This window comes from Gadus macrocephalus, chromosome 9 (genome assembly GCF_031168955.1).
Source record: "Gadus macrocephalus chromosome 9, ASM3116895v1".
Classification (NCBI taxonomy): domain Eukaryota; kingdom Metazoa; phylum Chordata; class Actinopteri; order Gadiformes; family Gadidae; genus Gadus; species Gadus macrocephalus.
The window spans coordinates 21768911-21784121 of record NC_082390.1 but is presented as its reverse complement, the minus strand read 5'-3'; the positions used below and the strand labels follow the sequence as shown (position 1 = coordinate 21784121).

At 47.2% G+C, this 15211-nt stretch overlaps 2 protein-coding genes across 4 annotated transcripts in view; one reads left to right on the top strand and one right to left on the bottom strand.

Moving 5' to 3' along the window:
- The window catches only part of itpr2 (inositol 1,4,5-trisphosphate receptor, type 2), a 128368-nt gene extending 120896 nt beyond the window's left edge, over positions 1-7472 (top strand). For all 3 annotated transcript variants that reach the window (XM_060061444.1, XM_060061442.1, XM_060061443.1), the window contains exons 55-57: positions 247-407; positions 4506-4667; positions 6102-7472. In XM_060061444.1, the coding sequence (XP_059917427.1) occupies positions 247-407; positions 4506-4667; positions 6102-6200 (422 nt within the window). In that variant the 3' untranslated portion in view covers positions 6201-7472. The remainder of the gene's footprint in view (positions 1-246; positions 408-4505; positions 4668-6101) is intronic.
- Positions 7473-10034: 2562 nt separating this feature from the next.
- Positions 10035-14945, bottom strand: sspn (sarcospan (Kras oncogene-associated gene)). The gene is made up of 3 exons (XM_060061441.1): positions 14375-14945; positions 13024-13110; positions 10035-10609 (listed from the first exon to the last, which is right to left on the bottom strand). The coding sequence occupies exons 1-3, from the start codon at positions 14615-14617 to the stop codon at positions 10247-10249; spliced, it is 693 nt and encodes a 230-aa protein (XP_059917424.1). The 5' UTR covers positions 14618-14945; the 3' UTR covers positions 10035-10246.
- Between the last annotated feature and the right edge of the window lie 266 nt (positions 14946-15211).

The following is a 15211-nucleotide window of genomic DNA, read 5'->3' as shown; positions in this document are numbered from 1 at the left end:
CATGCATTTACCTCCCTGCTTGTGGAAGAATGATGATAATCATCATAATCACTACATGCATTCTAATTCCAAGTAACTCCACCCATAAGCACCACCTTGCCCTGACGCCTCCTCCCGGGTTTACCTAATGAAGAACAGGATTCCTTTTCAACAAACAGGTGGTCCTGATGTAGTTCTGAACCTACCATGTGTTCCTCTCCTCTGCCCCTCCCTCTTCTCCTCTGGTCCTCTCCTCCGGTACCCCAGGCCTGGAGCGGGACAAGTTTGACAACAAGACGGTGTCGTTCGAGGAGCACATCAAGGCGGAGCACAACATGTGGCACTACCTCTACTTCCTGGTCCTGGTGCGCGTCAAGGACCCCACCGAGTACACGGGCCCCGAGAGCTACGTGGCATACATGATCAAGGTCAGTGGCCCCGGGGCCTGGGGGAGGGGACCGGGCCCTCAGGGTACGCACGCACGCACGCACACTGAGGTGTACATTCTGTTGGTGGCCCCTTTATGGATGGCTGGCTCTCCCTGGTGTTTGTGTGTTAGACCTCAAGGTGGTTCTATATGCTTAAGGTACTTATGCACACTACATTCTAACTCTTACGAGTATCACATTCTGATTCCTATGATATTACATTATCAGAACAATGTAATATTACATCTGCATCGGAGGTGGGGACAGCCAGCGATGTTAAGGAAAGTGAAGGAGGTTTCCCTAAAGACGTAATGGTGTTGTTTACAGCTAGGGTCCATCATGGTATCAATACCTGAGACAAGAAGGACTACTTTACACTATATATTGTATTGTGTCATGTATAGTTGCAGGGGAACATGTCGGGATATTCATGCCTGAGCTACATTTCAGCCCGCATGCGTGTTCACTTCAGTAGTAGATGTGATCAGGCATTACTTGGTTCCACATCATATGCATGTTATGACTGGTGAGTCTGCGGTGGGTGTTGTGGCCTTCTGTTGGAGATTCTAGAGATACAAGATACAGACATTGAGATATTTGGTTGTTTGGACTGTAAACATACGGACCAGTCGTGAACCGTTGTGAACAGGTTTGTTCCAGGGGCTGCGTGAGTGGGCCACACCCTGACGACACGGAGTGAATGTCTGACCTGCAGTAGGCTAGGGCCAGAAGTCCTTCAGACTCCAGCCTTAATAACTTCTTAATTAAATCAAACTGTTCCACCTGACCTCGGAAATACAGATTTTGTGGAGATGCTCTAGCCATTGAGATCCTAACCGAATGAAGTCAAAGTGTATTTGGTTCATGTCATTTAATTAATTCAGTGAAATGATTCCCATTGAGCGTTCAACAAGCCACACATCAGACGCTCTGCTTGAGCTGCACCACCGGGGGTCATGACGCACTGTCCAGGTGGAAACGAGACGGATGGAAACCATCTGTATGAGGCAGAGAGATGCATGTGCAAACACACACACAAACACTCCATAAATGTGTGTGGCTGGAAGGTCGACCTCAAAGCGTACTTGGTCTGTGGGTTTGTGTGTGTGTTCAGTTGCATGCGTGTGTGATGACAGATCTACATGGCTAGCAGGTACTGCTAAACCTTTCCAGGGAGCCAACTAAAGACCCTTAACAATGCAGAAATATGATCAAATAATACTCCATAAGCATGGCTTCGCATCCCCTCTCCCAGTACATCTCCTGGAGAGTCACCTCTCCTTCTCAGATTCCGTAGTTTATAAGTCAGTAATGTTTTTGTATTTAGCTTAGATCATAACAGTTTTTCTCTCTACACATGATTCATTGCAGCTGGGAAATGCTAACCTTCAGGGCTGCGACTTTAGCCTAAGCAAAGTCCTTATTATTTATTTGCACACAGAGTGCAATTAGGTTTATGTAACACACTGCACACCACTGTTTGTGTCTCGAGAAGGAAAGCTGAAGAGGCATCACTTCTTCCAGTGAGACTATCTGTAGTCTTTATCTTTATCTTTAGTCTTCGCTGCACTAATTTGCGGATGCAGAGATGAGTTCCCTCCATGCCGTTTTATTTCTCATTGCTGTGAACGACAGTATCACTGCCCCCCCCTGCCCACAGGCTGTCCTCGTGCCTTAAGACTGCTCCAGAGTCGGTTAATGAAGAATTAGTATTGAGCATTGGAGCACCGTGTCTACTGAAAGAACAGCCTGATATAGCGTCTGTCCCTCTGTCTGTCTCCTATTAAACCTCCATTGCTTCTCCACTCCTCCATTATAGAACGGTTGAAGATGAGAAGATGTTTGTGTTTGTTTGAGAAGACTTGAGCTCTTTTTATAGACAGACAGATGCATCTAGACAGACACACCTAGGCAGACAGACATATGGACAGAGTCATATATGAAAAGAGACACGTGTGTGTGTGTGTGTGTGTGTGTGTGTGTGTGTGTGTGTGTGTGTGTGTGTGTGTGTGTGTGTGTGTGTGTGTGTGTGTGTGTGTGTGTGTGTGTGTGTGTGTGTGTGTGAGACCCTTGGAACCCCTGAGGAGTCAGCAGACGTGGTGGTGGTAGATCCGTGTACAGGCCTGCGATCATGCAGGAGCATTATGTGATCTGTGTGGCGAATTGCCCCCTTACCCAGGATCACAGACCCCCTTGTTATGGCCCTTATCATCCACTTCTTCCTCAAGTCAACTGATGCCTGGGGGTTGGGAAGTGACAGAACGGTCTGTCAGAATGCTTCTGCGTATTCCTCTTAATCCATCAGTAATGGTCCAGGGAAACAGATCCATTGGCCTTCCTGTTTGGTTTTGTGGTGCGTCGCCTTGCCCTGGAGCTAACACGTACACAAAGACACGCACACGCACACAAAGACACACATACACAAAGTCACACACACACAAAGACACACACACACAAAGAGGCAGACTCAGGCGGGCCTGTGGTGTGAACGCTGTAGGAGCACAGTCATGGTTTTAAACTACAATTTTCTCCTTCATTCATTTTCTTAATTTGCCCTTAAGTTTTAGCAGGCCCCTCCGAAGAGAAGCTGCGGCCCCTGAGAGCTCTGATAGGTGTCCTCCTTTTATTTCTCATTTGCTTGCTTCCGAAAGCCAGGTTCTACTCTTATTTGTCTCCGTAGCTCACGTACACGGGCCCCAGCCCCGTTGGCCCCTGTGTACGTCAGGCTCCTGGACAACAGGGGCCAACAGGGCCCTGTCCAGGAGCCTGACGTACACAGGGGCCACGCTGTTGAGACTTTTTTTAAACAAGTGGTCCTCAGGCTCCCTGTGTCCTCCACACAGGAGAGAAAATGTTGTGCCATAGCGCACGCACATACACACGCACGCACGAGTAGCCTGTCTAGTTTTGTATGAGAGAGGTTCTGGTTGAGCCCCTTCCTATTCTGTTTCCCCTCCCAGACAGCTGATTACAAAACATCCTCACTTCACAGTCCAGGCCAGCGCCGTGTCTGCCTCAAACTGGAACCACATTAACGTTAACACGCACACTAACACACAGGGGAATACCTCTATATATAATATATCTCCAACCAAATATGTATGGTGGCTCAAACATGTCTGTGCAGATGCGGGCAACACCCACGCTGGGATAAAAACAGACAGACGCACAGACCTGCTGTTATGTAATAACAGCAGGTCTGTGCGTCTGTCTGCTGTACATAGGGCCGGTCCACAAGGCCGGTCCACAGGGCTGGTCCATCTGGGTGACTCTCCAGGAGATGTACTGGGAGAGAGGATGGGAAGCCATGCTTATGGAGTATTATTTTATCATATTTCTGCATGTAAAGGGTCTTTAGGCTCTCTCCTCTTCCTGCCTTTGTTTCCTCCTTCAGTCTGATCATGACTCACGGTCCTCAGAGTGGGTGTTAGTGGAAGCGTCTGGGTTTAGTATTAGTGTGTAATTGTAGTAATTGTCTATATCTGGGAGGACAGCTGCCCTGGATATTCTTCTATTTTTAGGCTGCTTTAATTCTTAAATTGATGTGAATAAATGAATTGTCCTTCAATAACAATGCTACCACGAAGAGACAATAAACATTAAGTCGTTTGCTCACCCATCTCCACTAGAATCTCCTTGTGTATTTACACCTTTCCCTTCCCCACTCTGAAACTCTGCATGCTGGGGTCGGTCTGCTTCGAATGAGGACCGGGAGAGTCTTTACAGGGGGGGCACCAGACCGCATACACTAAACAAAAACTAGGCCATCAAGATGTGCACCATAAAACATGGTATGGTTGAGTTAAAACACAACTGTGTCCTCTTGGATTATATTAAAATCCTCTAGATTTAGTAGCACTGGCCTGTACCATTTTTTTGGGGAGATGTGCCACCCCCACCCCGGCATGGAACCTCAACCCGGACACGCCACCCCCACCCGGACATGCCACTGTGATGCCAGCTCTTCTTGCGCTTTAGGTGTATGTGTTTAGGAGTGTGTGTGTTTAGGTGTATGTGTTTAGGTGTGTGTGTTTAGGTGTGTGTGTGTTTAGGTGTATGTGTTTAGATGTGTGTCTTCATCCTCTTGTGTCTTCCAAGGAGAACAACCTGGATTGGTTCCCACGGATGCGAGCCATGTCGTTGGTGAGCAGTGAAAGCGACGGGGAGCAGAACGAGATGCGCGGCCTGCAGGAGAAGCTGGTTGGGACCATCACCCTGGTGCTGCAGCTCTCAGGGCAGCTGGCGGAGCTCAAGGAGCAGGTAGGCGCCCTCAGAGGAACCCTCTCAGTCTGAGCCCCACCCACAACGGCCGCAAAGGATCTGCAGAATGGGAGATGATGCATAAGGTGCCAAGTCAGCTGGTTAAATTTAGGACCCGCCCTGGACAAAATGTAACTGAGTTGGTTTCCTTTAGTGAGTTGGATTCCTTTAGTGAGTTGGTTTCCTTTAGTGAGTTGGTTTCCTTTAGTGAGTTGGTTTCCTTTAGTGAGTCGGTTTCCTTTAGTGAGTTGGTTTCCTTTAGTGTGGTGGTTTGCTTTAGTGAGTTGGTTTCCTTTAGTGAGTTGGTTTGCTTTAGTGAGTTGGTTTCCTTTAGTGTGGTGGTTTGCTTTAGTGAGTTGGTTTCCTTTAGTGAGTTGGTTTGCTTTAGTGAGTTGGTTTCCTTTAGTGTGGTGGTTTGCTTTAGTGAGTTGGTTTGCTTTAGTGAGGTGGTTTGCTTTAGTGAGTTTGTTTCCTTAAGTGAGTTTGTTTCCTTTAGTGAGTTTGTTTCCTTTAGTGAGGTGGTTTCCTTTAGTGAGGTGGTTTGCTTTAGTGAGTTTGTTTCCTTTAGTGAGTTGGTTTCCTTTAGTGAGTTGGTTTCCTTTAGTGAGTTGGTTTGCTTTAGTGTGTTGTTTCCTTTAGTGAGTTGGTTTCCTTTAGTGCTGTGCTGCCCTCTTAGCAGGTCTTCCTCACAGACATTTTGAATCTCTTTTAAATCTTTAAAAGAGATTATATTGCCCCTACAGCGCCCCCTCCTCTTGACTGGCTCTCAGGAGTATAGTGACTAGAGGGCTATAGTGACTGAAGGGCTGTTTTGGATGACTTGCGTATTTCTCTCTGCCTGCAGTAACACAAGGCGTCACCTGCCTCTCCTGCATGTGATTCCAGTCACACACCAATTGTTGTTCCCTTTTCACATGGAAGTGCAGCAAAACAAAACTAGCAAACAGAAGATCTCCAGAGTGTGACCATCACATGCCCATAAGACTGCGGTACAGCAGTGAGGGCCCACAGCCCCAGTAGGTAACCCTCTTCTGGTTCCACCGGATCCACCATCTTGGCTATTCGCTAGCTGAGCTTCTGCCTTCAGTTCCCCACTAAGCTAGCGTTTGGAACCAAGATGGCTGCTAGATGAAGAGCACATGGATGTTCCTCTGGGGGAGGGGTTCCTCTGGGGGAGGGTTTCCTCTGGGGGAGGGGTTCCAGGGAGGGGTTCCATGGAGGGGTTCCTTTGGGGGAGGGGTTCCTCTGGGGGAGGGGTTCCTCAGTCGGCAGTAGTCAGATCCCCAGATATCTCACAGCACGTGGTGGGATAATATTGCCGTCTGGCTGCTTAGCAGAACACTGATGGTTGCTTTAGGACCTGTGTGTGGGTGTGGTTTAATCCAATGGATTGATTGATTGAATGGACTTGATCCTCTCCCTCTACCTCCACAGATGACCGAACAGAGGAAGAACAAGCAGAGGATGGGCTTCCTGGGCACTCCTCAGGGCACCACCAACAACAACCATCACCACCACATCCCGGCCCACTGAGGGGGGAAGGGGGCAAGGCCACGGAGGAAGGCACCACTTTAGACCCTGGTCTGGCTCGGCCTACAGTGGAGGTTGACTTGTAGACAAAGCCCAGGTTATGCTGCAGCCAGGCGTAAACCTACATTGTGACCGCTCTCGTGTAAGGGATCAGAAACCACTGACCCAACAAATACTTTTTACGTTCACTTGGAACTAACGTATGTGAGATGTGCCTAAGGGGCGTTGCTGTGAACATTCATTCCTTCAACGTGTTTTGAGATGCGTTCAAGACCGCAGGAGTGGCACGGAAGCACTCTGATCTCTCTCATGCTTCTCGGCAAGCAAGCTCCATGGTGCAGACACATCTGTCAGTGTGTTGGTGGGCCAGGGGTTCCAGAGGGGGGTTAAGGGGTCCAGAGGGGGGTTAAGACGTCGAGGGAGGGATTAAGTTGTCCAGGTAGGGGTTAAGTTAAGGGGACTGGTCCTGCTCCAGCAGCCCTCCATGAGGGAGGATCCTGTTGAGCCCCTCTGTCTGGCTGTCCGCCTGCGCTGTCTGTCTGTCTGTCCGTCTGCCCTGTCTGTCTGTCCGTCTGCCCTGTCTGTCTGTCAGTCCTGTCTGTCTGCCCTGTCGGTCTGTCTCTCTGTCTGTCCTGTCTGTCTGCCCTGTCCGTCTGCCTTTATAAGTGCTTGGTGTCAGGATGCTGAGATGCTGATCAGTTGTGGAAAATGGAGATTAAACCGGAGTTTGAGGATTTTATCATAAAGAATGTTTTGTGTTTTTCTTTAGTATTCTGCCTTAAAAATAACAATCGGTCTCTCCTGTTTGGGAGTTGACTTTCCTAAATAATAATACAAATAATAAATACAGATGTTTAACAAAAAACTGGTGATGATCATGATGCCTTTACTGAACCAATTTATTTTACTTTTTATAAACTTTTACAAAGCATATGAAATGCCTGAACATATGCATTAAAGTATCTTATCATGTGTGGAACTTACTTGAAAGGCCTTTCTGTGGTAAATCAAATAGTTGGTACAAACGGTATGATTTTGTGTTCTTAATTACAGCAGACATCCTTGTGAAGAGCGATACTGTAAAGATGAAATGCTTTGTTTGCTCATCTGGTGTACATCAACCTGATGTTCTTCTGCCCAGAGACATGGTGGAATCTTGCACAGCCAAATAGCTTAGTTAGCCCATGTTGCCTTCTGTAGAACAAAGTATATCATAGTCTGTTTTTATGTTCTCAAATGCTCTATTGTAATAAAGAAAACATCTGACATACAAAACTACTCGTCCAATTAGTGCTTGGAGAACGACAACAAACAAAAGTTTGGCTGTACATTATGAGATTAGGCTGCCTTTGCCTGTTTTGTTAATAATGCAAATAACCTCAAATGACTTCCTCCCATTTATTACCTATTAGCCGTGATTACTTAAGGTTAACCTTTTTGTATTGAGTCATGTTCAGCATGTTAACAAACGGAAGAGATTGGTCTTGTTCTGCTCAGACAAGAACAAGAATGGTCTTGTTCTTTTCTGGGGTTCGTTTTGTATGATCCTGGTACTTACTTTCAAGTGTGGATGAGACCTTAGTCATGAAGGAAACGTCATGATTTTCCAACCTGGAACCTACCTTCTGATTATTTGGGGTTGAAGGGACTGATGCAATGCAAGTTGATGAAATGGGTCCAGTATCTAGTGAAAATGGGCTGCGATTTTCTCCTTTGGAGCAGTAGCGACCATCGATGTTCACATCCTCTAGAGGTGACGTTTTTTGCCTCTTCGCTCAATTATATCACATCATGGAAATTATTTTACAGAGAAATAAAACGCGTTTCTTAATTTCACCTGTTGTAATTGTGTCATGTTCGAGGAGTCTTGTAAGAACTGAGGTCTTGTAAGAGCTGAGATCTTGTCTTGTAAGGGTTGACTTGTTGCTGGAAGAGAGCAGTGAAACTAGACCTCGAGGGACAACAAAATCCTACACCTAAAATGATGTCAACTTGTAGGAAAATAGGGTCCAGGTTGAAAAGTCCAGGTACATTTAAAGGACAAAGGTTTTCCTTCGTGTGTGTGTGTGTGTGTGTGTGTGTGTGTGTGTGTGTGTGTGTGTGTGTGTGTGTGTGTGTGTGTGTGTGTGTGTGTGTGTGTGTGTGTGTGTGTGTGTGTGTGTGTGTGTGTGTGAATAGTAAGTTCCCCTTGTGACAGCTGGCATGTGACTTTCAGTGTCTGACTGTGAGACTCAAAGGTCACATGATTCGCCGTCGCTCCACCCCTGCAGCCAACAGGAAACACATCCAGCGCTGTGTGGAGCCACGCCGTGTGGCGGCGTGTTACGCCTCACCTTTAGCAGAGACCACTCGCACGTCCCAGCACAAATGCTGTCTGTTGTAAATGCAGGTCACACATGCCTTTCTCTTCGTCATGAACAAGCGAGCCCGTTGTCAGTTCTTAGACAACGACATAGGCCCCGAGTTCCACTTCATTCAAGTACCTGCCTCAACTCTAAAGTAGATGGGGAACATCTCATGAGTCCAGCAATGTGAATGCACAGAGCGGAGGAACGGACTCTAGACGGGGGTCTCTAGACTGGAGAAAAAATGGAGAAGAAATGTAAAGGAGGCGTGGAGAATCTCTCTCTCTCTCTCTCTCTCTCTCTCTCTCTCTCTCTCTCTCTCTCTCTCTCTCTTATACTTTAGGGTGCCACTTTGACTTACTGTGTTATAATTTGTTGTGTTTTAGTTAGTGTAGGCCTTAATAAAATAATACATATATTTTGTATTCTTCCTGTTGTTCTGTGTTCTTGCATTTTTTGCTGATTGTGAGACGGTTCAAACTGTACATATTATAAGCATTAGTAATTTCAGAGGGGATTTGACCTAGCTGCAAAAGTCTCTGCAAGTATAGTGAAGGAGCGTATACATTTTTTAACATGGTTACTCTCTTCAATGTAGGCTACTGCGCTTTATTTTAATTGTTGAAACAGCACAATATGCGGATATATCCTCTGGTATGTTGTGTGCCTCCGCATGTCGTATAAATAATCATAGTGGGCTGCCATGGCCAAAAATGCCAGGGCCATTTTTTGGTCCCAGTCCAGCCCTGCTCTAGACGGGTCTCTAGACGGGTCTCTAGATGGGTCTCGGGGGTCTCTAGAAGGGGGTCTCTAGACGGGTCCGAAAGCTGAATTTCTTATTTGATCGCATCCAACTTCTGCTTGTTTGAATAAACCTGGGGTGAATGTGTGTGTGAGCAGAACAGTCCGGCTGTCAGTCTGGGTACTCCTTCTTAAACTCTACCCCCCTGTGTAGTCCGAGTCCTCTTTGCCCTTTGACACAGAAGCCCTCCAACAACAAACCGGCTTCAGGAGTCTTCTGAATGCAGCCTCTGGAGCTCATGAAACCAAGCTCGAACCTGGGCAGGCGCCGTTAGGGTCATGTTTACAGGGTTAGGGTTCACAATTGTTGTGATGTTTCTTTTGTGAGCTGTGTCACACTGTTCAAACCCTCGGCACCCTCTCTGTCCCACCCAACACATCTCAATTGAACATGAGCAGGAGACGCAGAGCTGTTGAGATGTGATTGTCCCTCAAACTACAGGCTGATTTACTTTCAACACAATTAAGACAATTATGAATATAATAACATTGAGATTGAAAACATTGACATTATCTGTTCATCATGAGGGTCAGTTGAACAGAGAAAGTTTACGAGCCATCACTAGTTGCGTCGCTAAAAACAGACAAGCAGTTTTATACGTGGAAGATGAAGCCTATTTAAGGTATATTATTGAACATATGAATTACCATCCGCTATCCCTCTTTAATGTAAAAAAAACAATAGCCATGATATTTCACAAAAAGGCGCTTTATTTACACAATTGTTTCCATCCTTTCTCCTGTAAAGGTGAGCTTCACAATATATGCAATGGTATCAAAGCTACTGAAATACTAAAGCATTGCTCCAATCTGTAGTAAAATACAACTCAATCCAAACCAATAAGCATTAAACCAGCTCCAAGGGGACCCCCCACCCACCCTCACCCCATCCAGGGCAGGACGTTAGACCTTCTGCCACTGCTGGGCGTCAGAGGGGCCGGCCTGCACGCCAGAGAAGAAGACCTGGTAGCGGTGCTTCCACATGATGAAGGTCCCGGCCACGCAAACCACCGCCTGCAGCAGGTTCAGCACGATCTGGACCAGGAAGTAGGCTGGGAGCGTCCCCGTGACCACCGCACACTCGCCCACCCCCTGGTAGCTGAAGGTGCGGGCGATGGGGTCTTCGGGGTCCAGGGTGCACACGCAGTCCCCCTGGCCCACCGGCCTGCAGTGGAGGCTGCTGGCCTGGGCGTAGTGGTGGGCAGCGAACGCTATGACCAGCACGGAGACGACCAGGCCGACGGCACACAGGATCAGGTAGAGCAGCTGTGGGGAGGAAGGGTTACTCAGTAGGCTGATGGCCGCTGCTTATGGGAGTGGTCACAGGAAGGATTCAGTACCTGCTCTTCTACGAGCCCATACCCCCAACACCCTCTTCTGCTTAATGCAGTCGTGAAATTGTGTAATAACATTGAGGTGTTCGATCCCATTGTTTTGTTGTGTAGCCCAGCAGACCGCTGATGGGACCCGACCTGAGACCGTGGCCCTAGTCTGACCCCATAACCCCCTGCGTGTGACAAATTAAAAAGACAAGCGGGTATTTATGCAATCACACAATCCCCATTGCACCAAACACATTTAACCTTCTACTTAATCCTAATGTGAAATAACGCACATCTGATGAGTGTTGAACACTGCTTGAGGAAGGATGCAAGCGATGATCATGTGTTGCTTTGAGATGAACTGCGTGTTGACATGAGAGCAGCTGTGTTGACGGGCAGAGCTTTTACTTCAGGCCGATGGTGGAGCAAATACATAACTAGGTCCAGGTTTAAGAAACCCCCAGATGTAGCATGGCTCACAGCAGTCAACAATAACGATCACTTTGTTCTGAAACACTCATGTTGTGATGAGGAAGAGGATGAGGAGGCCTTCAGACATTTGACACAGACTCTAATAAAACGGTATTTGAATGTGATTGAATGTCTTACTACAGCAATTTAAAGTTTGTGCTTAAAGCTTAAGGACTTTCTAGCCAAAAGGACATTTTCTGAATATATGATGGCTGATCATATTTCTAAACATTAAATCCACTGATATGGTTCAACTGCTGGTATTAATCAATAAATGCACGAGGAGCAGACCTTTACACCCATAAACATTTAGCAATTACCAATTTAAATATTTTGGAAGGTGGAGAAGGTAAAGAGAAACTGTGCGACACTGACTGATTGGATTATTAAGATGCGTGTATACACCTTACTACTACTACTACTACTACTACTACTACTACTACTACTACTCTTCGTCCTCTATGGGACATAAGGCTTCAATGAGCACTCTCCATTCCACTCGGCCCCTGGCAGTATGTTGGGCCTCTCCTCAGGACAGGTTCATCTGTTTCAGCTCTTGTGTCACAGTTCTGCGCCAGGTGGTTTTTGGCCTCCCAGGTTTTCTTTTGCCTGGTGGTGTCCATCTTAAGGCGACCTTTGGTCCTGCTTCATCCTCAACACATCTCCTAGCCATCTCAGGCGTAATCTCCTTGGTGATGCTCCGGCTTCCCGTTTTTTTTCCTCATTAGGCAAAAGATCTGGCATATTCGTCAGAGGCATCCATTATGGAACACTTCCATTCTCCACATGTCTGTTTTGACCACCCGCCAGCTCTCTGAACCGTACAGCAGATAAGAGTTTACATTGCATTTGAATAGGAGCATCTTTGTTTTAAGGCTGTATTGTTTTGATCTCCAGATGGGACGGAGTTGGCGGAAGGCACCCTGAGCCTTTCCCAGCCTTGCTTTGATGTCTTTTGATGCCCCGCTGTCCTTGCTGATTAGACTGCCCAGATAGGTTAAAACTTCCACAAACTCAAGTGGTTCCTCATTAACAAGGATGGGTGCTGTGGGGATGGAGTGGACACACATCACTTGTGTTTTGGAAGTGTTGATACTGAGCCCAACTTCTCTGGCCGAGTTATGTCAATGGCTGTCTCCATCAGGTTAAGAAGGACTCTGCAGAACACCTTGCTTGGAAGAGATAGAAGGGTAATTCCACTCCAGTTTTCGCAGTTCTTAGTGTTGCCTTTCTTGGGAACTTTGACAATAATACCTTTGGACCAGTCGTCAGGGATGGTGTCAGTGTTTCAAATGTTCTGAAATATTCTATATTAAATCTATAACTGTCTGACCAGTTCTGTGTGACTGAGTTCTTGAGGTATTTAAAATGGGATAATGGAATACAGACACACTTGGCAATTCCAATCTATTTATCGAACAGTGCCCTCGTGAAGGTTCTTTGGTTTGAATGGCTGTATGGTCATCACTACTAAACCTGTCCTGCTGCTTCCACTTGGCTCCATGAAAAACAATAATGGGCTTCAAAAGTCTTCAAATGCATCTGCACGCATTGTACAGCCTATACGGTGACACGTTAAAGTCCCATATAGACATCTGTACTGATAGTCTGTCTGGACGAGAGGGAATCTTTAATAAACATATGTTGCTTAAGAGCGCCGTATCGCTGGTGCCTGATCAAAATCTAGATGGCTCTCCCTGCAGAGACACATGGAGGCGGTAGTCATGCCAACGCTATAGCAAACCAAAGCAGCCAACCGGTGAGTCCTGTACAATATGTTTTTCCTTCCTTTTCCTTTTTTCAGCCATCCATCCTGATAAACATTCAACTGAGAGCCACATGTGGTTGGTTAACCGGCCCCTCGTCCCAGGACGTGGTGATGGTTACCTTGGCAATGAACTGCTTGGTGGTCCTCTCCTCCGGCACGTAGGTGATGCAGTACAGGACGAAGCCCACCATGGAGGTTAAACACAGCTGTACACAAGACAGCAGAAGGTTCATTCTGTTATTGACCACTGTGGTATCTCTGTAACATGCTGTTTCTGCCATTAAAGCCTCTAATGGAGTAGGAATATTGAGCATTAAATTGTCATCTGATTACATTAGGACACTATGGCAAACCGGGATGGTTTCTCCTGCAGTGGAATAATATGCATACTCATTGTAAGACACAAGGTATGCTGTCTCTGTTTCCCCCCACAAACACACGCACGCACACACACACACACACACACACACACACACACACACACACACACACACACACACACACACACACACACACACACACACACACACACACACACATACACAAACACACACACACACACACACACACATACAAACACACACATACACACGCACGCGCGCACACACACACACACACACACACACAAACACACACACACTCGCTTCTATCTCTGGTGGAATTGGAGTCTTGTGACCACCGTGCCCTCTTTCATTCTGTTCTACGGCCCCTGGACTATAAGAAGAGTTCTGTCACTCTCCATCTGAATCCCATGAGCATCTCAGTCCACTACAGTTTCTGCACATGTTTGTTTTGTCCATGTTGATATAATGTAAATCCTATATATATTTATTTGTGAGTGCAATGTTTTTATACTGAATACTGAATACTGGAGAATACTGGAGCATATAGTTATTGCATCGTATAGATAAAGTCCACAAGTGTATGAAGCAAATCTCTTACTGCTGTTGTGAAGAGTATGAATTGGTAACTATTTTTTTATATTGATTTTTTAGCAGATTTGATTATCGCACTAAGAAAGTCTAAAACACTCAGTAGATCGAGCCAACACCACAGACTGCAGTGTAGGTTCAAGCGACTGAGAGTTGACGGATATTTGAAAAGGCACACAGCCAACAGAATGAAACAAGGAGCAGAGGAGCCAAACTCTCCCAGCTGTCCCCAGAACAGCGATCTACAGAGTTACCATGCAACCTTCTCACCCAGCCACAACGTAGACGGAGTCAGTCAGTTTAGGTCTAATTTCCTTTACGTGGCTATTGGTTGTGCCTTTCCACACGCACACACGCACACACACATACACACACACACACACACACACACACACACACACACACACACACACACACACACACACACACACACACACACACACACACACACACACACACACACACACACACACACACACACACACACACACAGATCACAGCGTGTGTGGCGATGTGTTGAGGAGGAGGAGGAGCTTACGATGATCCCGGCCCAGTGGGGGGTCTCCCTGGCGCTGAGGGAGCTGCAGGCGGCCAGCGTGAGGAAGGCCACCACGGCGGTGCTCAGGCCCAGCAGCAGCTGCAGCGCCGCCACCAGGAGGGGGAAGCGGCAGCCGCAGCAGGGGGGCGACTCGGCCGTCCCAGGACGCTCCTCCTTCTTCTGGAAGATGGGCCTCTTGTCCTTCTTGTTGTCGTCCGACGAGCCCCTCTCCCCCTGGCCCATGTTCGATGTCTGACCCTGGCACTGAAGTCTTCAAACTACAGCCTCCACGCCCACTCTGTTCCCCACTCTCTCTCCTTACTGTGACCTGCTGTTGGGGGTTATGTTGTGGTTCCTCTGGTTCCTTCTCTTGTTGTTGTCTCTTGTTGTTTTGTGGTGTGTTGGTGAGTGTGTCTCAGACCCAGACGCCCTTGTCTGTTTCTGCTGCCGCTCTCTCCGACTCACTCCCACACTCGGACTCAGAGGCTGTTGGGGCCAGGAAAAGAATGGTGAACTAATAGGGAAAACATTTGGCTTGGATTTCCTGAGCAGCTCCAGTGCCACATATAGCAGAGCAGGGGGGGTGCTGGGGCAGGAGGAGGAGAGGGGGGACACAGAGGGGTACTCCGACATACCAGGGCCTGCACTCTGGAACAAGAAGCTTTAGTTCTGCATAGAGCTGATCCACAGGTACGGGGTGAAGACCTCCTAAAGCAGTGGGGACTGTTTCCTACGGTCAGGACTCTGGAACAACACGGAGAAGAACACGCTGCAGGCCACGGGAAGTCACATGATTTAGAAAAATAAGTAATCTATGATCATGAGACTTGAAGAGAT

What these genes read in the sequence shown, in the direction of transcription:
- sspn (XM_060061441.1), bottom strand. Translation starts at nt 14,617, where the DNA reads ATGGGCCAGGGGGAGAGGGGCTCGTCGGACGACAACAAGAAGGACAAG. An exon ending in CCCACTGGGCCGGGATCATC is followed by an intron (nt 13,111 to 14,374) that starts GTAAGCTCCTCC and finishes TCTTGTGTACAG; the next exon opens with CTGTGTTTAACCTCCATGGT. An exon ending in CCAAGCAGTTCATTGCCAAG is followed by an intron (nt 10,610 to 13,023) that starts GTAACCATCACC and finishes TCCTCCCCACAG; the next exon opens with CTGCTCTACCTGATCCTGTG.